The sequence below is a fragment of the Meleagris gallopavo genome, chromosome 11 (genome assembly GCF_905368555.1).
Source record: "Meleagris gallopavo chromosome 11, MGAL_WU_HG_1.1, whole genome shotgun sequence".
Classification (NCBI taxonomy): Eukaryota; Metazoa; Chordata; class Aves; order Galliformes; family Phasianidae; genus Meleagris; species Meleagris gallopavo.
In genome coordinates this window covers 22,251,415-22,274,613 of record NC_139414.1, presented here as the reverse complement: position 1 = coordinate 22,274,613, position 23,199 = coordinate 22,251,415, and the positions used below count along the sequence as shown (strand labels likewise).

Genomic DNA, 23,199 nt, shown 5'->3' with positions numbered 1-23,199 from the left:
TGCTTGGGGTGAGCTGGCAGCTCGAGGGCTGGGTCAGTTCCTGTATAGGGCTGTGTAGGGCTGGAGGGTGCCAGTGGTGCTGTGGGGCTGTGGCTGTGCTCGTGCTGCCCACGATGTGCTGCGTGCTCATCCCCACTGCTGAACGCCTGGGACACGACCGCAGCAGGGTGTTATCAAGCGGCTGTCACACAGCTCCCACACTGAGATGCACACACATAAGGTAGGTGTGCTGCCCATCCCCTTAAATTACAGCCTACACATCTGCAATTTGGGGGATGTGCTCTAGTGCACGAGCGAGAGGGCAGCAAGACCTGCCTGAGAGCTGTGTGCTCCCAGCTGGGTCTTGCTGTGCCCAGCCCACCCTGCATGCTTCTGCTCTTCCATATTCCTGAAAGTTGCCATTTTTACACAAATTTCCTCCCCCAGGAGGCAGTGCTGGCAGCCTGGCTCCGTCTGCTTCCTGCAGAACCCCACGGACCCTCTCTGCACTGTGTCACATGTGCTGGGTGAGAACTTAAGCAGCTGTGAATCTGTTGGGGATGAGGTCACAGTTTGTGAGGCATTTAAATTCTTTTCATGGAAAACATCAAGCCTGGTATCGCACTGATATTTCCATGCTCTGCAGGTTTTCATTTGTTTTGCACGCCAAGGCAAAACCATGCCCAGATGTCTAAGAGTCAGGATCTCCTTCAGAGCAGTCCTGAGCAACCCAGGGTTATGCAGGAGGTTGTGCTGCTGCCATTAGCACAGGGTTTTGTTGAAAGCCCTGCCACGGCCTGCTGCACCCTGAGCATGGTGGCTGGGGAAGGGCCTGTGGCAGTGCCTCACTGCCCTTATCATAAAAGAACAGCCCTGCAGAGCCAGGGGTGCGAGGTGAGGGGCTGCAGTGACAGCTCTTGGTCCCCTGGGTGCATTTTCCTTGTGCTCTCAGGCCAATTAGCATCAACAAAAGTGGCATGTGCCAGCCCAGAGCAGAGCAATCCCTCACAGGAGGACTTTGTTGGCTCCTCCTGACTGGTTTACATTTGGCGTTGCTCAGTTTGGTGGATTAACAAGAATGCTGAAAAATGTGGAAAAGCAATCCTAGCTGTTGCCATGCTGAAGTACTTTCTTAACGAATTCTAATGGATGGAATGAATTGGTGTGTCTGTATATAACTGGACCTCTGGAAAAACCATGTGAGGCACTCTGCCAGCAGTTGTGCACATATCCCACCACATGGTCTTGACCTCTTCCATCACACAGTGTAACTTCCTTAGTTACTGTTTCTAAGGGAAAAGCACCAGCGATTGTCATAAACTTTGCTTTCCCATCCTGCCAAAGAGAGGATTGCAAGGGATTCGTGCACAGGGGAGCACCAAGAGGGTCTCCATGGGGCCACAGAGCTGCTGGTGTCACTCATCTCCAGGGAAAACTGGGTCCCTGTCCCATGACAAAATGAACTGTTATTTCTAAGGACAATCATGAGATCCTGCAGCCTCTGACATCACTTCTCTACCCTATGGGTGCTGGGTTTTCCCACGTTATGATAGAATAACACTTAGATGTGTTTCATGTGTGGTCTCCCAGTGGGATTTGAAAAGACCACAGCGAGGCCCAGAATGCCTGAGGATGCTGTCCAGCTGCTCTCTTTCCTCCCCTGCAGTCTCATCTTCCAGAGTTTCTCTGTTTTTTTTCTGCTCCTCCACAGAATATTTTTCTTTCTTAAATTGATTATTTGCCATTTAAATGTTTCTGTATGAAGATTTGTGCTCCTCCAATGAGACATATCAGTAAAAAGTTGAGCTTTAAAAGCCATGCTGTCTTGATGACACATCTCTCAATAGCCATTATTTTCTCCTGGTTCTCACCCTGAGCAGCCACTTATCTTTGCCTGCATCTCTGCTCCATACTGGCCAGGTCTCTCCAGGCTCAGTGGGACAAGAATCACTTACTGTTCAGACAGCACACAGACCAAACACTGGCCATGAGAGAACAGCTCTCGTTTCCCTAATTTGCTTTTGGCATCCAGTTACCTTAAGTTGTGCCGTGCGCTTTTTGAGGCTCACTTGCATTTTCTTCCATAGGCAGTGGAGCCTGGTGTGTCAGCACTGAGCTCGGGAAGGCCCAGGCAGAGAGAGCCAGCACAGCCTCTGCGTACACCAGAGTGTGAAAGGAAGGGAAGAGCCATGCTGCCAGGAGTTGTGGCTCTCCAAGGAGAAAGGGTCGGGATGGCTTTTGCTCTCCATCACCCCCTCCCTGCCTGGCCACCTGGTTCCTGGGCTACTTGAACTGCAGTTTTCAGGCCTTGTCTTGTGGCAGTTGGTTCTTGGGGTTGAACGTAACATTCTTATCTTCAAAAGCTCATTTTCTTGTCATTTGCAGTCCAGCTTTTTCAACGTATTTTTAGAGTCCTGTATTTTAATGCCTTTGCATGAACTTCTGGGATTTCCCTTTGCTTCAGTGTCAGCAGTCAGCCAGGAAACAGACCCATTCTGGGTGCCAAAAAGAAGCCTTCTTTCATAAATGTGCATTTGTTTTAATTTCCCTCTGCTGCAGTGAGCTGTGTTGCTTTCTTGTTGGGCGATGTAGTGCCATACAGCACAATGGGCCCAGCGTGGCCGGTCGGGTCGGTCTCTGTTTGATGGTGCACACCGCTGGGAAATGCTGGTCTGCAGAAACCCAGGAAGGGACTGCCTTCTCATCCTTATGAAGAAGAGCTGGCAGAAGGCAGCTGGTGCTTTAAATAGCTGAAGACATAAGTGATGGTTCCTGTTTGACCTGTTTGGCCTTTGGCACCTCGATAGAACCACCTTTGATGGACCACACATCTGTTACAAGGCAAGGAAGTTGCCATCAGGGAGGCTGAAGCCAAATGAAGGATGCAGGGCTCTGGGTCCTGCTCCAGCTCTGCCCCTGAGCGAGCGACCTGATAATTCCATCCATCCACCTGGTGCAGCCTGAGCAGGGAGAGGCTCTGTGCAAACAGCGTGCAATTAGGCTTCTCTGGGTCAAAGCGAATTCCACACCACTCACGTCCTGTTGCTGCCTGGCTCCTCTCTTCCTCCCAGCCAGGAAGGCATTATGCGGCAAGGATTACGTGAAGCAAATTTTAGCTTCTATTTTTAAGAGTCCTGAAAGGCGATACCTCGATGTTAGTCATTGCTGTCCTCAAAATAAACGGCACGGCAGCTCCGGGCACTTTGACATTCACCGGGAAGCTGGAGCGGACGCGGCGCGTTGTGCAGATGTGCTCTGGCAGCGGGGCCAGCAGGGCACGACCCCGGTGCTCAGGGACGGGTTCAGCAGCAGCAGCAGCTCCGCGCTCCTCAGGGAGGGCTCTGCAGACACCCCGCGGTGCTGCTGTCTCTGGGTGAGCCGGGAACGCGAGGCGGCCCCGGCCACGCGTGCTGGAAACGAGCACGGAGCGCGAGGCGGCAGCCGGCGAGCAGATGATGACAGACCTACATTCGTCTCACGAGCCGATCCCTGGAGGCGAACGGAGCCCCAGCGAATGCGCTGGCACAAGCGCCCGCGTGCCGCCGCCGCCGCACCGCCCTGCAGCGTGGCAGTGCCCAGGGATGTGCGTGTGAAGAAGCAGGTCACGGGCAGCAGCGGCAGAACGCAGGGAGGCACAAGTGCAGCGGAGCCGTGGGGCTGTCCTCGGTTTACTTCTCCGTGGCTCGGCCGGCGGCGATGTCTCCGGGGGCTCCCTGGTGTAACGCTGATTTCTACGAGCTCACGCCCGCCCGGGTTGCTGCCCGGAGGGGCGGTTTGGCTGAGAGGCTCTTACTGAAGGAGGCAGGTGTCCCCTGGCGGCCAGCAGCCCCTGCCCTGCCTCTGGGGGTCATGCTGGGGATGAGGCCGAGCTCTGCCTCACCTGCTGTGCTGCCTTCTGAAATTACAGCGAGCGCTGCAGGCAGCAAGCGCCTTCAGCTGCTAGAGGAGGACTCAATTATTTCCCAGGCATGGAGAAAGGCAGTAGTTAGGGGCACATCATGTGTGTTCTTCGCCTCCTGTGTCCTTGCCATGATTTTCCAGCACACCATATTTCCATAAGCAAACTTGTACAGGAGACAAGTCTGGTTGATGCCACCACTGTCCCAGCCCTGCACTTCCCTCCAGGGCACCTGCTTCCAGGATTTCCTCTGCTGTCGGGCTCTGACCGGGAGCTGCTGCTCATTCCCAGCCTTACTCACTTCCAGCCACAGCCCCGCTTCCTGCTGTGGAGGCTGCGCGCTGCTGTGAAAGCCACAGGCGAGCCAGTGGTTGTCAAGCAGCCCCATCCTGCTGCCGTGAGTGCACCACTGCCCCGACACGGCCTCATCTCCTTTTAATGCCTGCAACACCCTGGTGAGGAGCAGCAGTACTTGCTAGAAGAAGAGTTGCACAAGACAAGAGTTGAGTCACTGTCCCAGAGTGTCTGATGAATAGGAATTGAATGCAGACCTCGCACGGCAAGGGACTGTGCTCATGACTACCAGAAACCCCTCTTCTTGTAATGGGAAAAAAGAGTTGTTTCAGGAGTAGAGCTGTCTCGCAATGCAGAAAGCATCACCTGTGCTGGTGGTTTTTCTCCTAGCTTGCTCACTCCCATCCTGCCCACTCGAAGGACTGCTTTCACTCACTGTTAGCAGAGGGTCCCCATCTGTAAAGCAAACAAGAGCCGGGACTTGGCGCTGACACGGAGCCCTCCACCCTCCGGCACCTTGATAACACAACAGGTCTTTCAGCAAACAGGTTTATGGAACAGGCACGGCGCAGGCAAACAGCCACTGCAGGGCCGTGGTGCAGCCGTGCTGGGACTGCATTCTTTTGAGCAGGGACTGGCTCTTATCACGTTTTCAGAGCACCAGGCGCTGTGGACCTTAATCCTGCTGGGGCCTCAAGGCGTGACAGCTGCATAAATATTTAATGTGCCTTTACTCGTGGGGTGGGGAATGTCACTCGTATCCCCGATGGGAAGTGCTGATCCTCTGTGCGTGTGACTGTGCTGTTACTGTATTTTAAGATCTAACGCTGAGTATCTACCACACTATCTGCTGAGGTACGACAGAGTGTACTCAAACGTGTACTGCACAAAGAGCAAACGTGGGAGCACTTTGATTCTGCAGGCATCAATCCCAGTTCAGCACGTGGAGCACTGCACAGCTCCCCAGCCCCACACGTTCCATGCTGGGGAGCCTTTGGAGCCCTGCTGCCGTGGTTCACTCAAAGCAGACGGCAGCGTGCGGAGTGGCACGCACCTATGGCAGGCAGCCGGTGCTTTTGGCTAGAGAGGGCTTCCTGCACACCTTGCAGAATTAAATCACGGCTTTTCTCCCATATTTGGAGAAAAATTCCACAGTAAAAGGTCAGGAAGCTTATATTTGTATGTGTTTTTCTGTTCTGTAAGGATGAAAAACATTGTGAAAGGAGCTCTTAAGCTGGAGGATGTGAGATTTGCTCTTCTCTTCAGCTTTCCTGTGGCTAAGGACATGACTAATCCCCTGTGACAGCCCCGTGCTTGCAGCCTGCTGCTCTTACTGGTGCACCAGGGACTCTGGCAGGTTCCACCATGGCAAATGGCTGTACCTTGCTATCTGCACCATTACAAATCATAGTGCCACGGTGTGTCCATGTAGCTCAAAGCTGTGGCTACAGTTCACTGGTGCAAAGATACTAGTGAAATATTATGTAAACAGGAAGAAAATATGCCTGTTCCCTTAGTGACTCCATAGTGACAGGCAAATGCTGTCCAATTTCACAATTATCTCTCTCCTCTTGAGGATCTAGTTCTGCTCGCTGTCTCTCCTGCTGTCAGGTGAGTGAGACAAGCTGGCTGCAGCCCCGCACGGCACTCAGCTCACAACATGGGCAGCCCCTGCTCTCCTGACCCCCACTGCTCCCCAGAGACAGCTGCTAGGCAGCTAAAACACATCCTGTGAGCACTGAGTGCTGGCAAACAGCTGGCCGTTAGCTTGTCGTGAGCCTTATCTGGGAGGGAAGCAGTGCAGAAATCCAAACAGAAGCCATCCCACAGGCTTGCACTCTCTTGGAGCTTGGCAGAGGGAAACGCTGCTGGTAGAAGCCTGCATCCCAAACCCGCCTGGCACCAGATATGCTCTTAGCAGGGCTACAAACGCTCCTTTGTGCGTAGTCCTGATAACACACTTCAGGCTCCACTCGTGCTCCCAAACATCTCAACAGTTTCTGGGCCTTTTACTGACCGCTGCCAAATCCTTCAAGACGAGTGATAAAGAAACCTAAAAGCAAATGTTTTGTCTAAAATTTCCAGTCTTAAACCACTTGGGATAATTGCAAGTAGTAAACAGATTATGTAAATCATGACTCGCTGACAGATAATTCACAGAAATTACAGCTAAAGGGATGGAACAAATCACAGTGCTGGGCAGGTCACTGTGTTCTTTGTAAGTGCTGTAGGAGACCTGAAGCAACCATGCTGGAGCTTTCTGTGTTGGCTTCTGTTCCAGTTCGCTCATAAACCGGTTTGCATGATGGTGGTGATGCCTGCCACAGCTCATTTGTGTACAGCAGCTCTCCTGGCTGTCAGCTCAGCTGGCAGCAGAGCAGCCGTGCAGTGCAGGTCACCTCCCATGGCCACAGTGACTGCAGGGCTGGCTTTGCTCTGTGCACTGTGATGGCCGTGCTGTTCGTGCTGGTGGTGCACGGCAGAATCAAGCCGAGCTCACTTGGCCGTCACCTCCCCCAGTACTTATCTTCAGGTTACAGGAAAGAGAAAAAAAAAAATTGTTTGTACTTCTGTAATGTTACCTATAGTTCAGGCAACAAAATTACAGGAGCCCACTTTGGATTCTTAATCTCGTTTAAAGTCAATGAATGTAAGAGGAAGTAGGCCAGGCTCTAAAACAGAGCAGGAAAATTCTTATTGTTTCATATCTCGTCCAAGATTCACATACAAAGGCATAAGGATGTGGCTGGATGTTAACAACAGTGTTGTAGCTATGGCATGCAATCAGCATACACTTGGGGCTATTTCTCTGTGGGGCATAAATTTAAATTGTCAGGCCGTGCCATGGAAATGCAACATTTGCATTTTCCTATCAGGATGTGCCAGGACATTACACTGCAATCACAAATCATGAGGTAAAAAGGCGAAGAGGGAAGGAGCAGCCTAATCTACTGCGAATCACTTGCTGTTATTTAGCATTTCGAAAGGGCACACACAGCACCAGGAGATGAGGTAGGGCCCTAGAGAAGCTCCCAAACTGTTTCAACAGCAGATAACCTGATATCATTTCTGTGCTCGCAAACCCTGACTGTCCTCAGTAATCCTCCTTCCTATGAATGATCCCATTTGCTTAATCGCTGAGGGACTGCGGCGTTGGTTTTGCATGCTGGATCTCAGAATGATGGACGTGGGCACCCGGACTTGCCTCCCACATTCAAGTCAATGTCACCATTCTTTGGCTTTCCCATTCCTCTGAACATCCAGGCTTCCCGCATCTGTTTTTTTCTCTCTCTGTTTCACAGTTACTCCGTAGTTTCCTCTTCGTTGCATGAGATACGTTTCTTCCAGTAGCTCACAAAGGCTGCAAGTAACATCTGTCTTGTTTCATCCGTTCTCACATTCATTCAGTGGGGAGGGCTGTGTGTGCAGTGCAGTTTTCATTTTGGCAGGATTTTTTTTTTTTTTTTTAAGCCAACAGTATAAACGGTCTCCTCCCTGCAGATTGTGTGTTTAAATTAGGAGAAAGCAGATCAGGCTGCCTGCGGACAGGGGGAGGGGAAAGATTTATGGTGCTTCTGAATTCCCGTGGGAGTTTCCTAGCGGGCCCCTGGGAATCTGCTGAGCCCCGCAGAGATGAACCTCGCCCATATGCGAAGGTTCTCTTTCACAGGAGGAGCCATCAGAAGTGCCACCATCGTCATTGTCCCAGAGCTCTGGGTGATCTTTCAGATATGCTGCCTTAACAAACAAAACCTTGAACCCTCCTGCAGCCATCTCCCCGGCTCCTGCTTGGTCATTTCCTCCCCTGAGCACGTCCTGCTGGCTGGCCTTGCCTCGTGCCTTTCGTGCCTGTTCCTAACCTGCTGGCTGCTCAACAGCCTCTGCGCTCCCTTTTTCGTTCTCACTTCAGCCTTGTATCTGGGACGCTTTTCTTGGCACCCTTCCCAAGTTCTTTCGCTGCCAGCTCGGAGTCAGTACGAGCTTCTTGTCTTCCCTTTCAAATCCTTTTCTATCATGGCAAATAAACCCGCTGTCCTCTACGCATACACTATTGATATTATCCTTGACAGATCTTCACTCCTGGCACTCAGCTGCTGCTTAATCATACAGATTCCTCCTCTGATTCACCTCATGTGCTCTTGCAGCCAGCAGCTTGTCTTTGATTTGGCAATGTCACAACGGGAACACTGGGATGCCCTCCCTCATTATCCGATTCTCGCCCCGCATGCTCCGTCATTAGCACGCTCCTATTTCACTCAGCTATTTGGGCTGGCGACGTGCCACCTCCTGCGTCCCCTGCCTCTGCCTTTCTGCCCCACTGCCAGTGCCCTGCTCTTTTATGCTCCCCGATTTTATCGTTTTCACGCTGCTTTGCAGAGCTGCTATTGCTCTGCTGTTGCTCTGCACGGGATGACCTGCCTGACCTTGATCCCCGGGTAGCCCTCAGATCCCCCCTCCAAACATGTTTCCACTCTCCCAGGACGATCTCGTTCTTGTGACATTGGTAAGGTGAGGACGGGGGGAGGGGGAGAACAAACCAACCAAACCTAGCAAACAATATAACTCGAAAACAGGAACTAACACGATGTGCACGCAGCACCAGAAATAACCTCGCTGCTGTACGCAGCACAAACCCTGTCCTTCCCCTGACCCCTCCCCTGCACGTCTCCTGCCATCTCTCCTCGCTCTGTCGGCCACTGCTCTCACAGCCCCGTACCTGCAGCCCCGCCATGCCGCAGCCCCCCGGGGGGGTTCTTAGTGCTGCAAAACCGCCTCACTGCGCTTCCACGCATGGAAGGGCAGCCTGGAACAACAGGGCCAGTATAAAAATACGATATTTTCTTTTAACCTAGAATAATACTGCAGGATTCACCCTCGTGCCCCGTGGCTGCTCCCGTGTTGTGTGAAGAGGGTGTTTGTGTTTATTAGCCCTTTTCCCTAGCTGCCCCTGGCGCGGACTTTGCTCCTCCGGGCTGGGATTTGCAAGCAACGGGAGGCTTTCCACGTGTGTTTGAGGTACAAAGCCTGCAGGAAAACAATGGAAATAGCTGGCTTATGACTGCTGCGTGTCACGCACTCGCTTCTCGCCTGTTGGTTTGTCCTTGGAGCCGCTCACGCAGCCTGGAACCCGGTCAGGAGCGGCCCCGGTGATTGGGGCTGGCACGCACGTTGGCCTGCAGCTGCGCCACGTAGGGAGCAGGGCCAGCTCCTGCCCTGCCGTCTGTGGGCAGGGGGTGCTGAGATTCCCCTGAAGCACAGCCACAGCCCTGCTGCAGACACGGGACTGGCAGTGGGCTTCTTGCAGGGAATGGTTGCTGAGAGCAGGGCGTGAGCTGCCTGTCCTGGGTGATGTTTCCCCTCAGGACCCCCAGATCTTGAGTGCAGCAAGGACAGCCCTGAGCTGAATGCTTGGACCCTTCAGCCCCCACGACACTCCCCTCACAGCCCGCCACCTCAGTCCCCTCAGCCACCACGTCAGCCCCTCGGCAATCCCCTCACGGCTCCCCATGACAGTCCCTTTAGCACTTGGACATTCTTCCCACAGCCCCTCCACGTCAGCCCCTCACGGCTCTCTGTCCGTACTCTCAGCCCTCTCGGGTCTCCTCACAGCCCCCCCGGCCCCACGATGCCCTCCTGCCAGCTCTCACATCCATCCCCTCAGCCCCCCCATTCAGCCTCCCCAGACCCACGGCAGACCCTTGCAGTCCCACATCTCTAACAGCCCCCAGATCCGTCCCTCGACCCCACCTCAATCCGCTCAGCCCCAGGTCAATCGCAGCCCCCCATCCATCCCCTCAGCCACCTCTCAGTTCTCTCGCAGCCCCTACGGCGGTCCCCTCAGCCAGCCCCCACACCGATCACCCCGGCCCCCACACGCGTCCCCTCAGCCCCACGTCAGTCACAGCCCCGCGTCCCTAAGAGCCGCACGGCATCCCCCGGCCCGGGGCCATGCGGGGGCGGGCACGGAGCGCCGCGTGCCGTCCCGCCGCTTTCCCAACAGCCGCGCCACGCTGATCTCATCGCCGCGCCGCACGGCAGCGCTTCCCCGCACGGTACGGGCGGCCATCGCGTGCGAGCCGCTTCCCCGCCCCCCGCCCCGCCGCTCCGGCAGCACGCAGGGCGAACAGCTGCTGCGAAGGCGCCGATCAAAGCCTCGCGCTTGGCTTTTCGCACCGCTCCTCATGAAATACCTCCAGCCTTTATTTATTTATTTATTCTTTCTTGCTCGCTCGCTTTTTTTCTCCTGACCTTTGGACATCTGTTCCCTCTGCGTGCGACCGCGCGATTACTTCGTTAACTTGGGGTGACGGCCCCGGGGAGGGGACACAAGCTCCTTATCCCCCGCCTCGCGGAGCGGCGCGGGGAGCCGACCCGGGGCTGCCAAGCCGGGGATTAACCGCGCCGCGCCGCCCGGGGCCGGCACGCAAAGCGGGAGCGGGTCACGGCGGGGCACACGCGAGGCGGCGGCGGCGGCCCCGGGGAGAAAAAAACCCGCCTGGCGGCCATCCCGCCGCATCCGTGCCTTTTCTGATACTCGCGTCTTTTCCCGATTGACGCCGTTTGGTCGCTTTGCTGTAAGCTCAGCGGGTTTGGCCGGGAGCCGGTTCACGCAGAGGTTGAGCAGATGGCTCGCGTTCTGACACGGCGCTGACCAGGGCCGGGGGGAAAACACAGCCAGACGGCTCGCGGGCCTTGCGGGCGGAGGGCGGCCGTGTGCGGCGCTCGGGGAGCGCGGAGGCAGAGCCGGCCCGATGGGGGTCCGGTAACTTAACCGGTGGGCTCAGTGAATGAATGACGTCACTGTACGACTGAGGTAACCGGGGGCTCAGGTAAATGACGTCACTGTACGACTGAGGTAACCGGGGCGCTCAGGTAACCGGGGGGCTCAGTGAATGAATGACGTCACTGTACGTCTGAACTAACCGGGGGAGGGGCTCAGGTGAATGATGTCACTGTACGACTGAGCTAACCGGGGGGCTCAGGTGAATGACGTCACTGAGGGGCTGAGGTAACTGAGTGCGTTCCCGCCCGCTCCGCGTTCCCTCAGTGGGTGCGCGCCGCTGTCACGTGACGCACGCACGCGCCGTTGCCGTGGTGACGGAGGAAGCCGTTGGGGCAGGGAAATGGCCGCCCCCAGAGCCTGAGCCTTGCCGGGCCTCGGCCTCTCCCTTGCTCCCAGGCCGTGCCTTTCTCCATTCCCTGCCTTCATCTCCCTTCTTCTGGCCTTCCCCGGGCAGAGCGCGCTCTGACTGCCCGAGCTCTGTCGGTTCCCTGGCCATGCAGCGGCACGTCCCTGTGCACGCCTTGCCCGAGGCGATTCAGAAGGTACGGAACGGGAAGGAACGGCGAACCTTGTGGCGTCGGGAACTGCAGGAGAGTTCTGCTGGCCTCGGAGCGTCGGGAACCACTGAGCCTGGCTTGGTCGTGGTTCTGGGTAGGGTTGGTTTTGTCACATATGGAGTGTGGTTACAGGCATTAGTGCTAGATGTGATTCTGTAGGTGTGCTCACAGGAACACATTCACTGTATGTGCTGCTGTCGATAGCAGGTGAGGCTCCAGCTTTATCAGCGTGTTCTGTGCCCTAAGTTTGGAATCCATCAGAAGAGGGGTGGCCAGCAGGGACAGGGAGGTGATTGTCCCTCTCTGCTCTGCTCTTGTGAGGCCCCATCTGCAGCACTGCATCCAGGTCTGGAGCCCCCAGGACAAGAAGGATAGGGAGCTGTTGGAGAGGGTACAGAGGAGCCACAAAGATGATCAGGGGCTGCAGCACCTCCACTACAAAGACAGGTTGAGAGAGCTGGGCTTGTTCAGCCTGGAGAAAAGAAGGCTGTGGGGTGACCTCACTGCAGCCTTCCAGTACCTAAAGGGAGCCTACAGACAGGAGGGGAATCAACTCTTTGAAAGGGGAGATGACAGCAGGATGAGGGGAAATGGTTTGAAGTTGAGGAAGGGAAGATTTAGGTTGGATGTTAGGGGGAAGTTCTTTACTATGGGAGTGGTGAGGTGCTGGAACAGCTGCCCAGAGAGGTTGTGGATGCCCCGTCCATCCCTAGAGGTATTCAAGGCCAGGCTGGATGGGGCACTGGGCAGCCTGGGCTGGTATTAAATGGGGAGGTTGGTGGCCCTGTGTGTGGCGGGGAGTTTGGAGATTCATGATCTTTGAGGTCCCTTCCAACCCGGGCCATTCCGTGGTTCTGTGAATGCCCACATGTAATCATTCCGAAGAAGTGCAAATGCACTTAGGAACAGAACATTCTGCCTAATCCTCTCTTTGTATCTTCTCACTGTGTGTGAAGGTGTTCTTTTGTTTGGGAGACTGATTCCTACTGAAGCTGTTGTTTGTAGGGGGTATCCAATGGGCAGGCTGTGCACGTGATGATGCACACAAGTGGAACATGACTCACTTCTTGTTACGCTCTGAAGCTTTCACTTTGACACTGAAACACCCAGTTCTCATCTATTTGTTTATTTTTGTGTATCTAATAATCATTAAGTAAGCATTTTCTATGCTTAGGCTAGCAGAGTCTGGATAAATTCTTCCTGGAATAGTCAAGAATACCACTGAGACAGTTTCTGAACATCAGTGATGATTGCAGAAAATTCAGAGATTGGGTAAGATAGGCAAAGCAAGAGAAGGAAAGTACTTAGGTAAGGGATGAACCTGGGAAACTTACAGAGCCACCAGCAACTTTCTTGGCAGCAGGAAAGATGCCAGATACTTCTGTTTATTTAGAAATCACTTTGCAAGCATCAGCGGGATAAGCTGGTTAGGAAAAATCAGTGCAAGTTTCTCAACGAAACAAGCATGCCAAGCTAAGAGATGAGGTTCAGTGGAGGATTGTTCCAGATCCAGTACTGCTCTGTGCTTTCCCATGACTTGAAGCTGTAGTGGTGGCCCTTCAGCCATCTGTCTTTTTCTTGGCTTGGTTCCTGATCCAGTTCCCAATCAGTGTGCTGTGCATGTGCTGACACGAAGAGGAGGCAGGTGTGAGAGCAGGCACAAACTGGGCAGGAAGAAGGTGACCTTATTTCATCGAGTGGGATTGTCAATGTTTGCTAGTTTTTGTTGACCTGGGTTTTAGCTTACAGTAAGGAATACATTGGTACCAATCTAGGAGGGATTCTGAGTGCTTTGTCTGCAGCATGAAGAATATCTTAGTAAGAATAGGGCATATTTAGAACAAATGGGTCAGATGCATTAATACAAAATATGCAGCATCTGATTAATCTTCCTTGACTCTCTTCATATCTAACACTGGGGTGTCAGTTGTCAGGTCTAAGCAGAATAATATTATCAAAGTTATGTTCTTATAAAGAAAACAAATATTCGGGAAGGCATCAGTACAGGAATTGAGTGTGAAACTTGGCCTCAATTATCTTCTCATCAGAGCTTCTGAGGTGTTGGTTCTGAACTGCAGACTTGAAGAGTAACACTGCTGATGGGAACTAGAAAGAGCAAAAGTGGCAAAGAGCTTGAAAGCTCTGTTCTGCTAGTAAGGGGCAATAAAACTAGATTTGCTTATTATAGAAGATGCTTGAGGGCACAGTAACAGTATTCACATGTGTAGGAAGGCAGTGGCTGTCTTCCATCTCAGATACAAATTAATCTTATCTTCACTGTTCTAGACTTGCTTTGGTTGAATGAGAGGAACTCCAGAGATTGGGGTAGTAAGCACTGGAGCAGCTCACCCAGGGAAGCTGTGGAATTCTTCCTGTGCTGCTGCAGAGGGCAAATGAGGCCAATTTTTGCTTTAGAGTGGAGCACAGAGCTCTTGAGCTCTGTTTCAGCTCTGTGGTGTACTGTTAACAAAAACATCTCTGTGCAGAAGGTACGTTGGTGCTTCTAAATATGAACATGAGTGTTCTCAAGTTCCTGTCCCATCCCACCCAGTACCTCAGTGTGAGATACATGAGTTCTAAGGCAGTGACAGGCCAAGATTTTGGGATCAGTTAAGAGCCGTGGTTTTACACATCCTCTGCTGCTGCTCAGTTTCTTCACTCAGTTGATTTGTGTTGTAGTTACAAGGTAGGGGCTTGGTTACCTCACCCTCACAATTTCCTGTATGTGCATTTTCTACCTTTTATGCACACGTTCTTATTCCCTTCACATTCTCTGCTTCTTAGATTTTATAGCATCTCTTTTGGAATCTTTCAGTTTGCTCCTAGCCTAAGTAGGACTTGTGCCAGCTGTAGCTCATTGTGCCAAACAGAGCACATGCTCCCAACATGCAGCTAACTGGCCAGTGGAACATATGTATGCAGAGGGAGTACCTTAAGCACTTCAAGTTCTGCTGCAGAATCAAGAATGCTCAAGGCTAGGTGCTGGTTTGGGTTGGCTTGCTCGGCTTATGATGTTGTAGTGCTCAGAGCAGATCAGAGTAAGAGATGCAGGGCTGTCATCGGTTCTGTCTTCCGTGCTGTTGGTGCGTGGAGCTTTGTGAGTTGTCAGCACTTTGAGCAGCAATATCACTGCCTCCAAAATAATGCCCTTCTGGAGGATGTGGTGCAGGATAGGCTGTATCCCTCTCCCTCAGCAGGCAGCTCAGTTGCCAGAGTCTGCATGGGAGGAAAACCTGTTGCAGTGAAGGCGTGGATGTCGTAGCAGAAGCTGAAATAAATTGGCAGGCTGGGCCCAGCAGGTGTTGGCCACTAAAGTTTATAAAAACTTTAAAGGTTTTAATCTAGAGAGGAAGAAGCTTCTTGGCATTTTGTTATTAAATTATAGATGAGGAGGGACTTAGTTGATAAGAATTTGAGGAATCTTTGGCTTTGAAAATCATGTAAGAACTTTAGATGGCCCTGGTTCTCCGTCTCCCTCTTCTACTGCCTTGGTCAGCTCTTGTGCCATACACACTGCAAAATGAGTGCTAAATGGGGGGGAAAAAACCCCCCATTTACCCAGCAGGTAAGTGAGCATCCGCATGTCCTTTCAATGTGAGTAGATTGCCAGTTTTTCATCTCAGTGAAGTGGGAAGCAAAACTGCAGCCACCTACAGAAGAGGGTCAAGTGACACCCTGAGTCATCAAAGTAGCAAACAGAGTTACATCTCATTTTATATTTTACTTGGCAATAGGTGATCCTTACTTAATACCAATAACAAAATTAATTGGGCACGAGATATCCTTAAGTATTAGTAGTTCTCATCCTGGGAGCTTAAGAAAGTGAGCGAAACAGGAGCTTCGAAGCTGTGTTGTACATCAGTACAGGACGTTCCATGGTATTTGACTCTCCACAAAACATCATGTGCATTGCTAGCAGCAAATGGTTACAGATCAGATTGGCCACATGTGCTATAGATTGAGTGCACTATGGTGTCTTTATGAGCACATCTTTCCTTACTTTTCCTTGCTTCCTTTGAACCTGAGATTATTTATTTCCCTCGGTTCTTACGCAGTTCCAGCTGTGTTAATTAGCTGAAGAGTCAAAGCTGTCCTGTCCATTGAGACTGACTTTGTAGCTGTGGTGTGCAGTGTAGTTATGTGTGCAATACTTGAAGCAGCATTGATATCAACAGCAATTTAGAAGCAGCATTGTTTCTGTTCACGCCCTCTGGACGAGCACAGTGTCATACTGTGAATGTTCTCAGCGGCTGTAATGTGCTTTGGAAAAGATAGACAATTTCTGCTTATTTTTGGTAAAAGCCCGCATATCACAGCGTAAAGAGATGTGCAGCTCTGCTGGCTGAGCTGGTTAGCTGTGGGGCTGTGGTTGGTTTGGGCCAACTGGATTAGCAACCTGCTTTGTTAGCAGTGTTTATTATTGGGGTACTGGAGGATTTGTAAGAGCAATAATCCTTAGTTCTCAGAGTTCTGGACTCACCGTGAGGTGCTTTGATCTCTTGCTGTATTCACACAGCAAGTCATACAGGGCTAGGGCTGTACTCACTGTGCTCAAGTGTTCCTGCATCTTTCCTGAGCCGGCGTCCAAGCACGCTGTGGGAGCTGGAGGGATTACAGAAGCCTTCCCTCATGAGCAGTGCGGCCCGCGCGGCACCGTGGGCATGTGGTGGGTGTTAGCAGTGCTCGTGTGGGGCTCTGCTGTTACTCGCAGTGCTGTACGCTCTTTATGATTCATTAGTCTGCTTTAAGCACAAGCAGGAAACCATTAAAGCTACCTGAAATATGAGTATTATTTCCTGTTGTGGCAAACTAATTATCTCGGGGCATATTTTGAATGAAATGTTTGGGACTGGGGCATTCTGTTTTACTGCAATCCTTAGTGGTATTTATATGTATTCAAGGCAAGTACTGTGGCTTGTATTTTGCATCTCTGCTTTTATGGGTGTTGAGAAAATAATTATGTACACAGCATGCCTTAGCATTGCAACCTGCAGTGCCTTAGCATTGCAACCTGGAACGCTTTCAGACTTGATGCTGGCTGCAAACTGCTCACAGAAGACTCTATTTTTGAAGAAGTGAAACTTCAACAGGGACTCTTAGAATCCTTCAATGAAAAAAATAGATAATTTCTATCAGGTAACTCTTTGCACATAGAACGGAAGGCTCCACTGTCTTTGCAGAGCATTATTTGTGTGGCTGCCGTACCCATTTCTTTTGGTGTGACAGATCCTAGGTAGCATGCTAGGAGAGGGAAAATAGAGTGAGAGAAATGAAAGTAGCGTGGCAGAGGGGATTAAAATGAGAAGAAAGTGCATTCACATAATCAGGTCAAATCAAACAGGCAGAATAAAACAACCAGTACACAGGAATAATTTAAGAGTACCCAACTGCAGTATAATGCAGTTCTGTTTTCTGGAGTTCTGCATGTTGTTCTGGTCTGAGGGTAGCTTGGGCAAACACAGTGTAGTGTTGGTTCTGTTTGCTATTGGGCCAGTTCTTGCTTCAGCAGCCCAGCTTGCTGGGGCAATGAGTGCAGCATTGTGTCCCGGGGGCACGGGGTGCTGCCATTCCCCAAAGCTCTGCCTCCCTGCGCTGCAGAGGTATGTATGTGTGGTGCTTCTGTGCTCCTGGCTCTGTGCTTTCATTTCAGTGGGCCACACGGACCTATTCCAAACTTCTTAAACGATCTCCCTGACTGAGGATTTAAGGTCTCACTTTTAGGTGTCACAGCTATTTCTCAGTTTCCCTTTACTGGCTGTTTCCAGCATCAGTGGCCACATTCTGGGCGCCCTAACGCCCAGGTGCTGCTGAGTCCCCAAGGATTCTGCTTTTCCTTTAATGAGAACCTCGGTCTTTATGTGATTGTTGTCAGTGGAATTGGAAATACAAGCAGAAGAGAGCACAGTGCCCAAGTTAACGTCCCCTGTAGCTTTTTGGTCAAGCAGAAATAATGTAAATTCCCATCCTGCTACTTCAGAAGCTCGAAAAGAGGCTTGTTATTCAAAGGGCTAAAAAATGGGCCAGACCACCAGTCTTTTTTTCCCCTTATAACTTATGCTGTCCGTATGCTCGCAGCGTTGAGTCAGACAGATGTGAGACTACCCATCTCCACTGCTCTTGGGAGCTGAGATCCATGTAACCATGGAGTAACAGGAGTTCTTCCAAAACTGAACACAGCTCTCGGTCGGAACTACTCCCACGGATGCTGTAGTGGAACAGCTGCTGGAGTAGCACAGCTCGGGGTGCTGCCTCGTGATGTGGTTTGTTCTGGACGTAGCTCTCATCCTTTAGAGCATCTGGTGTAACGTATGTCAGAGCTGTAGCTCAGAACCTTCCTTGTTTAAACATTTTGTCCTCGGTGAGTTTCTTTGTTTCTCTTTTTGCTGTTAGCACACAGTACTGTTCTGCTAAATCAAATATCAGTGTTGTTTTTGGTATCCCTCTGTTATCTTTTGGTGTTCTATTTGCCCCGAGTATCCTTATTCAGGTTGACCAAAACCACAATATTAAATTACCTTCAATTTTTAAAAAAATCTGATTGATTTCTTTTTCTGTTCACTGCTTATCCTCACAGTCCCTTTTCTGGTTTCACTTCTGATTTTTTTTTTTATTTTTTTTTCTCATTTTCTGTTCTTTCCAAACTGGATTTTTTTTCTCTTATCTCAAATGCAAACAGGAAAAAGATAATGACAACAATCCTTTGGCCAAATGTAAATAGGAAAATATGGAATCAGCACAGATCTCCTAGTGGTTGCTCAGTGATAACTCCCTTCCAGAAGAGGCAGCTCTGTAAGCAAAAGAACTAACGAAGATGTGTTTCCTATGTGCTTGTGCATAGTGGCCGATGAGCCTCGGTGCCTTGGGTACCAGGAACAATCTCAGGTGGGATCTTCTCCTGCACAGACCTGCATAAGGTTCTGCCCTGCATGCATCACCTGCCCAGAGCAATAGGACTGAGCCGTGCTCCGGAGCATTCCTTTGCCAGGGAGCTCATCAGGTCCTTCGTGCCCACCTGGCTGTGTGACACCTGTAGATCCCCACTACTTGTGCCCTCGGTGCCAGGTGATAAATGACCAAACATCCTGGCTCACAAGTGATTGAGGGATGACCACAGAGAATTGCACGCACAAACAAGGCAATGTTATTTCTCTTGAAAATTGTGCAAAGCCCAAATCCCTTTCGTTTGTAAGTCACTTTGAAAGCGTGCTGATGCTTTCTGGCTTCAGCCTTTGTATCAGTGGGGCTGCAAGCTGGCTTTGTCATTATGTTGGTGGAGTGAGATCAGCACCTGCAGCACAGCAGTGTTCCTCTGTACCGGTGCTCCAGGGGATGCTTCAGGTGCCAGCCCTGGTTTAATGGTGGCAATGGAAACTAAGGAGAGCTCAGTGAACTGGTGTTGTGGTGGTGTTTTTCAATCTTGGTACCCAGTGAAATTTCTGTTTGTTTGTTTGAAAGGGCAGAGGTGCTGCAGGAGAGCACGGTGTTCTTCGGGGGATAAGAGCCCCCTCTCTGTCCTCCTTATAACAGCTCATTTTGTCCCTTTTCAGTAGAGTAATTTTAGTGCTCTGGAACCAACGATGTTTATCCCGAGTAACAGTTTCATATTTCCAAGCACAGTTTGCAGCTGCCAGGAAAAACAAGCTTGAGTTTTCAGTTCATTCAGAGCAACTGTAACGAGGGGTGTTTTAAACAGGGGCAAAACTTAGAAATTGGAAAATAAGGTTTGGTCTGGAGATTCCAGGGCAGCCTGAAATATCATTTTTTCTCATGCGTGTCTAAATCGTGGGGTAATGGATCTCCTCATAGTTTGTTTTTGAGAGCTGTTTTTCTGCCTTTAAGCATTGCTTATTTCCATTTATCCCAGTATTTCAAAATGTCCTTATTTTAATTTTCTAGAGCACAAGGAATTCTTACATTTTACTTATTTCACTCAAACTGTTTGCATTCTTTCATTTTTTTGACTTTTTGTAAGGCGTTTTGTTATAAAACTTGTAACTGTTGATAACTGCATGATAGGTTGAAGGGTGCTTTAGATGCTTATTAGACAAACAACTACAGCTCTGGCTGCCATCAGTTTCCAACTGCCACACCTCAAAGCTTGCCCACAACTTTCTGTTGCTTGGAAGTTGTCCCTGTAGCTGTGCAACGAGTGTCCTCTGCTCCAGTCCTATTTCTGTTTCCTCACAAATGCATCTGTGCCGAATCAACGGGACGTGTTCCAGAATGGCAGGATGAGAGCAGCCCGGGCTGGAAGGAGCCTGAGGAGATCCCTTGGCACAACCTTTGGGCACAAAGGGACAGGGAATGGGATCCTGCCTGCTTGTGTCCTGCTCTGTGCTTGCATGTCCCACGTGTGCTGTCAGACTGCTGCGTGGCTCTGGCTCCGTAGTCAGTCTGTATTCCTTTCTTGGGCAGGCTTGGTCCCGTGTCACTGTAAGCTGAGTGGTTTTGCTTTTTTGTTTCCTGGAAATGAAAGTGGTTAAAATAAACAGGGATAACTGATACCCTGAGTAACAGGGATGTATCAAAGTCTGAGCACGTCTTTCTGGTCATTTCTGTGACGTGTCATTTACTGCAGAGCCCTGTGATTTCATCGCTTACAAAAGCGTGTTTCCTGCTTTAACAAATGGTGTTTTAATTAATGTCTTCAGTTACTTTACCAGTTATGAAATTTCATACCTAGCAGACTGCTTACACTTTCTACCACACTCAAGTGCCATTTGCACTGTATCACAGTGGCAAGACCCTTACTTGGATTATTTTTGTCTGGATGATTGAATTACATCACTACTTATTTTTCCTTTTGCCTTCTCAGCTGGCTGTGAGTTGCCAAAAAAAAAAACCAAAAAACCAAAAAAAAAAAGAGTAATTAACGTTTTTTTGGCTCGTGCAAGAGGAGATTTCATTAAAGAGAGAGAACTTAGTAAAACACAGAATACTTCATCTTATTTAAAATTAATGTATTAAACATAACTCAGAAATACTTCAGTGTAGAGTTCTGGTGGAAGCTCCTGCATAGTAAACTGCATAGTTGATTCTCCTGTGAAGATTCTGGTAAGCAAAAGTACAATCTGATCAGAAGTGTTCCAAAGTGTGACAGAGCTTAAGCTGCATTTAAATCACGAAAGTCGCTCTGATTTTGTCACTGCATTCAGCTAGTTCCTTGCATGCACTCTAACAATTTTCTCTCTCCCCAGATGTCTCGGGATCAGACGGTGTGTAAGTACTGTGGCGTCAGCTATTTGATACTGCATGAATTTAAGGTGATGGAAGAAAAAATAAAAGCAATGGAAAAGGAGATTAAGTTTTATGAAGGAAGTCTAGAACGGGAAAAGGGACTTCAAGAAGAACTGCAGTCTCTTTACCAAGACCTTGAACGCTGCCGAGCTGATGGGAAATCTAAAACAGAAAGGTCAGAGCGTTGTCCAGTGTGATGTTTTTCCTCACGTGTATGTATTAGGTCATGTCATTCCAAAGAAGCAAAAAGTGCTAGTAAGTTGTATCTTTTTTTATCAGATATAATAAATATACTGTAATCTCTAAATCACATTTTTTGGCATTCTCTAGACATGAGTTTTGAATTCCATAGTAGTTTAAAAACAGTGTACTTAAAGGAAAAGAAAGGCTGGAAGGCAGTTTGGGGGTATTTCCCTTCCCCCTGTGCCAGTCCAAGTGAAAATCATCAAATATGTCATCTTATCATTCTGTCATAAAAACATTTGTAATACTTCTGAAGAAATCCCACAGCCCTAGGAGTTTCACCATTCTGAAGTTTGCACTTACTGTCTCCTAGTAACACTAAACATCAACGTTTGTGCCCTGAGAAGCTCACAGTTCACTATCTGTATGATGATACAGAAAAGCAAGTGATGATATGGAATACTAAAACAATTCTGAACATCTTGGGTGCTGCTCGTGGCTGTGCTCCTCTGAAGTAGGAGCCTGCAAACGCTTACTGCCTTACTGTTGCAAAGGTCTTCCTAGTTCGAAGGGGTCTTTTGTATTCTCCAGAACTCCAGTACTGCAAAATATCTTTGTGTTGAAGTAGAACAACAGTTAGAATAGTGTGGTACGAGCAGAGGAAGCAGAAAGTTGTTGGTAATTCCTTGCTCGTCTGAATCGCGCAGTCAGAAGCTCAAGTATGGCTCAGTCCTTCTGGTTCTCAGGGCTCCCATTCCTTGTGTGACTGACTTACAGCTAACAGCAATGGACCTAAGCCTGAAAATACAAAGCATTTGGGGTATTTAGGTGCTCTCCTAGGAGACTGGGAACCCTGGAGGAGAAACAACAATGGATTGTTTGTAGCTGAAGTGCTCTCATCCATTTACTTTTTTGCTTTGTTTTGTGAATCCCTCAAATAGTGTAGCAGTTCGACATAGCTGTTAATGGATCCTATTTAGGACAGCATTTGGTAATACAGCAAATAAAACATTCATTTGAACACGCAAGTTCAAACAAGCTTGAATAAGACATATATTTTGTGCCTCACCCTGCTCATAACTGTATTTCAACACTTTTTCATTGGAGCTGAACCTGCCTCCCCCCCAAATTATCAATGATTCTTTGGTTTGACAGCATGCTCCTTGTTCCTTCCAAGGCACCGAGTGGCAATTGTAGCAGCAACAGCACTGTGTGTGTTAGCAGGTAGGTGACAGCATGTTCCTGATGAGGACCATGTGCCAGAGCAGGAATTACATTCTCGTTTAGCTGACTTTTTGTAGCAAAGCCGGAAGAGTTAATGAAAATTTTATCTCTGCATTTTTCCCCCTAAGGCTTGGCTTGATTTAAAACCTGCTGAAATGAAACGGAGTACTCTCAGTAGGCTTTCATTCAGACCATAAATCAACTATTGTGCCTTGTTAAATCAGCTGTCTAAATATTCCTTATCTCCTTTGTACTATCCCGGGTCTGTCTTGTTACCTTGGGCCGTTGGCACAAGCTGACTACTCGGCGTATTATCTTCTTCCTGGTTCTTGTTGACAAATCGTTCTTCCCAAACTGCAAGTTTTTAATCAGAAACCAAATACACCCTTTTTCATCTCTGGTAGACCAAGAGATTTAATCTTTCTTGTTAGATGCAGACGGTTTCATTTTTATATTCCTTTTTGGTTACTGTGTTGCTATTGTCTGTACCTGTGGTTAACCTTGAAAGCTGCCTGGGAACTTCAGCTCTTGTGGAACTTGGTCAGCTGCCCTTCTGGGTCTTGCTCAGAAGAAGGGGAACTGTCATGGGCTTGCCATCCCATCTTCCTGGAGGTACAGGTGTGCTGGAATTGAGCCCCTCTGCATGGGAGCCCTGCGCTCCCTCAGGCTGAACTTACTGACCTCACTGCTATAAATAGGGTACCCTCTATTTATAGTACCCACGTGCACGTATCACCCATAGCCTGATCATTTTTCTACCTACCAATATAAAATATATAAAATAGGCTTAGATATGCTTTTTAAAGATGATAGTGCTGAGCAACGTGAATGTGAGAAGAAGCATGAACATCTTATGATGTATAGAGACCTGAAGAAGTATATGGATATCACCGAGAAGACCTGTCCGAGATCCCTTGTAACTGTATTCCTGGAAACATTTTTTACAAATCAAGCAGAAGGAGTTAACTGTTGATTATTACCATGCCTTAACATCAATTCTTTTCCATGCAGTTACCAAATTGCTCATAACTACAATCTCACTT

At 49.6% G+C, this 23,199-nt stretch overlaps 1 protein-coding gene across 32 annotated transcripts in view; it reads left to right on the top strand.

Moving 5' to 3' along the window:
* The window catches only part of LEKR1 (leucine, glutamate and lysine rich 1), a 61,126-nt gene that overhangs the window by 3,810 nt on the left and 34,117 nt on the right, over nt 1–23,199 (top strand). For 21 of the 32 annotated variants that reach the window (XM_085233008.1, XM_085233006.1, XM_085233007.1 and 18 more), the window contains exons 1-2: nt 9,562–10,224; nt 20,710–20,924. In XM_085233008.1, the coding sequence (XP_085089134.1) occupies nt 9,577–10,224; nt 20,710–20,924 (863 nt within the window). In that variant the 5' untranslated portion in view covers nt 9,562–9,576. Of the gene's footprint in view, nt 1–8,618; nt 8,676–9,460; nt 10,225–10,426; nt 10,747–10,774; nt 11,002–11,105; nt 11,498–14,351; nt 16,649–18,382; nt 20,567–20,709; nt 20,925–23,199 lie in introns of those variants that run through there. The other 11 variants (XM_085233020.1, XM_085233019.1, XM_085233012.1 and 8 more) reach the window with 9 other exon arrangements.